Source organism: Larimichthys crocea, chromosome XIII (assembly GCF_000972845.2).
Source record: "Larimichthys crocea isolate SSNF chromosome XIII, L_crocea_2.0, whole genome shotgun sequence".
In the NCBI taxonomy this organism is placed as follows: Eukaryota; Metazoa; Chordata; class Actinopteri; family Sciaenidae; genus Larimichthys; species Larimichthys crocea.
This window is the reverse complement of record NC_040023.1, coordinates 18,331,217-18,336,027: the sequence shown is the minus strand read 5'-3', so window position 1 is coordinate 18,336,027 and position 4,811 is coordinate 18,331,217. Positions and strand designations below refer to the sequence as shown.

Genomic DNA, 4,811 nt, shown 5'->3' with positions numbered 1-4,811 from the left:
CAGGCTTCTTTTTTATTATTTTTTATAAAACATCTTTAAAAATGTTTGCACTGATATTTTGTCAGTACGGTGTTGGATGAAGTGGATTTGACCCACTTTGACTTTTACTCACGTGAATATCTGGAGAGAAAAGAGTTGACGTCAAACTTTCTCCAGCTGGAGTTCATTTGAAATATTCAAATATGAACTTTAATGTGAGTTTCATTTTATTTACAGTGTCATGCTGGGTTTTTTGTTTGGTTTGTTGTTGTTGTTTTTGGTGGTTGTAGTTTAACAACGTTTTTTTAATTTACCACCAGCTTCCATCACTAAGCACAAGAGATGCGAGGGTGATGCTGGTGCTGGTGGAGGGTCATCATCCCGCTTTCTTCAAATTTATGGAACGTGATGTTCTGTAAAATTTCAATAAGTGGCCCCCTAATTCCTCCTTCCTAATTCACTCTCATTTAACTTTACCTTCCTTCCGCTGTCTTTTATTATGGAGGGGGTGGGGTGGTCGGAGGAGGAGGAGGAGGAGGAGGGGTGGAGAGCTGTCTGAGGCGCTCTATTGATGACCTCACGGTACTATGTGGCGGTGCGGCGGGACGGAGCCGCTGATTGGTCGCCCGTGTCACAGCGGCACTTCAAAGCCGGAGAGGAGCCTACAATTGTGGAAGAATGGGCGGAACACATCATTGTATTGCACACCTCTAAAAAAAACAGTGCTCTGATTCATAAATATAAAAAGATCCTCTGAGGAGGGCAGTGTTTTTTTGTGTGATGGCAACTTCACTTCTAGGGGTGAGTCGAAAGGACTTTCTTACTGGTTTAATTAGTTCTTGTCATTGTCCGGCGGAGGGGGGATTAAACTTACAAGCGGGTCGCAGAGTAGCAGCAAAGGCAGTGCGTCGGTTATATTTTCAGCAAGAGGGTCGTGTGAGAAAGCCGAGCATCTTCTTCTCTATTAAGACGGGATAGAAGTTTTCCCAAAAAAAAAAAAAAAAAAAAAAACACGCATGTTTTTTCCCCTTGGTGTCCTGTTTGGCATGCATTTGTAAAGCGCTGTGTGTTCGCGTTTCACTTGTCTACTTTCTGTGCGTCCAGGTAGGAGGTGATCACACTCTGCTGCACTGATTTCCAAACTTTTCCAAAAACATGTTTAAGCTTATTAGTCGTGTGTTTAAAGTGTGTGTGTGTGTGTGTGTGTGTGTGGGATATTTTGATAACTTCTCTTTGGAGCTGTAAAAAAAAAAGAAATGTGTGTAATGGACCTGTTAAACTTGTGAGGCTGAGCAGTCACTTACAGTTTTTTTTTCTTGTCCTTCCAGGAGGAGCCGAGGTTAGGATCGACTCCTTTAGCCATGTTAGCTGCAACATGTAACAAAATAGGGAGTCCGAGCCCTTCACCGTCGGCAATTTCGGATAATTCCTCATCGTTTGGAAAAGGCTTCCACCCGTGGAAAAGAGCCGCCGCGAACAGCTGCAGTCTCGGATCCGGCCTGTCCGGTTTCGGGGTGTCCCGTAATGGATCCGGCATCTCGGACTCTTTCGGCACCAACAACTCCACCGGATCCAGTGCTTTTTCTCTCACGTCTGGTACCTCGTCTGGTTCCCACTTTGGAAACGATTATTCTGTTTTCCAAGCTTCGGTTTCGAGCAGCTCTCAAGAGTCCAGCCACCAGCCGGTTTTCATCTCCAAGGTGCACACCTCAGTGGACAGTTTGCAGGGCATCTATCCGAGGATGAGCGTTGCGCATCCCTACGAGTCCTGGTTCAAATCGTCTCATCCCGGTATCCCCACAGGAGAGGTTGGAACCACCGGAGCCTCTGCGTGGTGGGATGTGGGAGCGGGATGGATTGATGTTCAGAACCCTAATGGAGCAGCACTACAAACGTCCTTACATTCTGGTGGACTCCAGAGCTCCTTGCACTCTCCTCTGGGCGGATATAATTCTGATTACTCGAGTTTAAGTCACTCTGCTTTCAGTACAAGTCCCTCTCCACACCTGTTGACAACCGGCCAGCACCTGATGGACGGTTTTAAACCGGTGTTATCCTCTTATCCGGACACAAGCCCCTCTCCATTAGCTGGGGCAGGTGGGACTATGCTCTCCGGGGGTCCACCTGCGTCTTTAGCGGGGTCTCCGAGGTCATCTGCCCGGCGATACTCGGGCAGAGCCACCTGCGACTGTCCAAACTGCCAAGAGGCGGAGAGACTGGGACCGGCGGGCGCCAGCCTCCGGAGAAAAGGTCTCCACAGCTGTCACATCCCCGGCTGTGGGAAGGTTTACGGGAAAACGTCGCACCTAAAAGCGCATTTGAGGTGGCACACCGGCGAGAGGCCGTTTGTGTGCAACTGGCTCTTTTGCGGGAAGAGATTCACGCGCTCCGACGAGCTCCAGCGACATTTACGCACACACACCGGGGAGAAAAGATTCGCCTGTCCGGTGTGCAACAAGAGATTTATGCGTAGCGATCACCTGAGCAAACATGTAAAAACTCACAGCGCCGGAGGATCCGCCGGCTCTGGTTCCGGGGGCAGCGGAGGAAAGAGGGGGAGCGATACCGACAGCGAGCACAGCGCGCCGGGAAGCCCTCCGTGCCATTCCCCCGACCTGTTGCACCCACCTGAGTCAACCCAGGGAGTAGGCATGAACGGCCTCTAAAAACGCCCCTCAGTGAAGTAAAAAACAAACAAACTGTAAAACAACAAAGTGTTGTGATGGAATTGTCCGCAAGGACATGAGAGTGGACATACTTTGGTGTATGCGCAATGCTTCATCATGAGTGTCGTCAGTTAATGAGAAAAATAGGCCTATACGTTTCTTTGACTTTTTCCAAGTGTTTAAGACTACTAATTGCATAATTTCCTAGCTGTACCATCAGAAACTTCTCATTAATACATCTGCGGTGTGAAAGTGTAATCAAGTTATTGTGGGCACACTGGGACAGGGCAGAAACTTTTTATGATTATTATTATTATTATTATTTTTCTTATTTGCAGCCTGGTTCTGAATTCCCCCCTTTGATGTTTTATATCCCAGGTTCTGAGACGCAAACGATAGAAAAAAAAACACTGCTGTGAAAAATCAAGGCCTGCAAAGTTGTGCTACTGCTGTCATACACATTTGTTCAAAACCAAACTGTGGCACTTTATTATCGAGCAGGAGCTGTTGTTCATTTTATTTTCATTTTTTATTTTTGTCCCTGTGGATGGACTGCTCGGTCAGAACAAATACCTGTAGAGTATGCTATGATGTGGGAGGATGGGATAGTTTGGTTATATCTGTCGGATCCCATTTGATAATGGAGCAGCAGTTGTAGGTTTATATCACATATTGCTATTCACTCCACAGCCTACAGTATGTTTGTATGTTGAGATTACTTCACCTCGCTGCAAAATGTGTTGTATATAATGAGAAATGTAGGTTAGAATAATTACAGCCCAATGTAAAGGTGAGTAATGTATTTGTCCAGGAGACGATTTTGTATAGGTATTTCTAGTTGTATATGGACTCTAGTAAATATTTGAAAATATACGGAAATGTACTTTGATTTTTCTTTGACATGATATGAAATGTATTGTGGGGAGTTATATTTAACCACGAGTTTTCTTGTATTTAGGGGTCTATCATTAGGCGCACTTTGAATTTATTTGTAAGGTTTTGAAATCATTTACTGTTTACCCACTCATTTAATTTAAGTAAGCATGTTGTAAAGTGATTTTAATTTTACAATGATATTTTTTTTCTCTCTCTCTCCCTCCGAGAATGGCTTTTTATGTGAGCCACTCAATAAAGTCAGTATGAATTCAGAAGCAATTGATCGACTCAGTTTGTTTGATTGTTGAGTCGATGAAATCTATTTAAAGTCTGGGATTATTAGGTGACCTCAAATGTATTATTTTACGGTTTTTTTTATTTTATTTTAAATAATACAGGTGTTGCGTTTAATGACCTCCGTGTACAAGCTGGTGGTTCTTACACGTTTTTCAGGCCAGGGTGAGAAAAAAAAGGCCTGCAAGGCAGCAAAACCAAGGCCTCACCCAGAAATGATTTTCAGTTTACTAATAAAATTAAACCATTAAACGGAGCATCTGCTTTAGAAAAAACAGAAAATGTTAGCCTCGAAGGTATTTAAATCTAGGATAAATTTCATTATTCCCATATTATGTCCGTTTTTCTGTTGAAAAAAAAAATGAAACTTCAAACTTCTGAGTCAACGCACACCTGATTACACCAACCCGCCACTTTATAATATAAATCACATGATAAATATCACGTTATCTGCTGTATTTCTATTATCTCTTTAATATATGTTTGTCCATAAATTCCTAAAATGTATTTTTTTTTCTTTGTATTCAAACTTTCTCCATCAGCGGATCTTCATCCAGTGACGCAAACGTTTTGTTGATTCCACGCCGTGTTGATAAGAAATGCGCAATAGGTTTAGTGTTAACGGATAAATGCTTACATTGTTGTCAGCAAGCTGTGCATATTTAAATAGTGTAACACAATTTAAGAAAAGATCATTCTGTGGCGAGAAGTCTTAAGGTTTAATCTGACTGGATTTCAAGTTAGACTAAATGGCTTGTCTTACTCACATTCAGTATAAGCTTTCACAAACTACAACTTGTACAATAACAATTTCTTTATCTTTATGTTTATTTCATTTTTTTTGTAATGATGTATTTTTAAATGCAGGGTCACCACACGTTGGTCTTTTTATATCATTTACGCAAACAGCTGGGATTTTATATTTTCTGTCACTTATAATTAATAATAGATAGTTATAGATAAAAACCTCAGTTTTTCCCTGTTTAGATTTTTTTT

At 42.5% G+C, this 4,811-nt stretch overlaps 1 protein-coding gene across 3 annotated transcripts in view; it reads left to right on the top strand.

Annotated features, from left to right (window-relative positions):
- sp8b (sp8 transcription factor b) overlaps positions 1-3,819 on the top strand; it is a 5,917-nt gene extending 2,098 nt beyond the window's left edge. Inside the window, exons 1-2 of one of the 3 annotated variants that reach the window (XM_010740605.3) lie at positions 484-780; positions 1,308-3,819. In XM_010740605.3, coding sequence (XP_010738907.1) covers positions 760-780; positions 1,308-2,645 — 1,359 coding nt within the window. In that variant the 5' untranslated portion in view covers positions 484-759 and the 3' untranslated portion in view covers positions 2,646-3,819. The other 2 variants (XM_010740606.3, XM_019255126.2) reach the window with 2 other exon arrangements.
- The last annotated feature ends 992 nt before the right edge of the window (positions 3,820-4,811 follow it).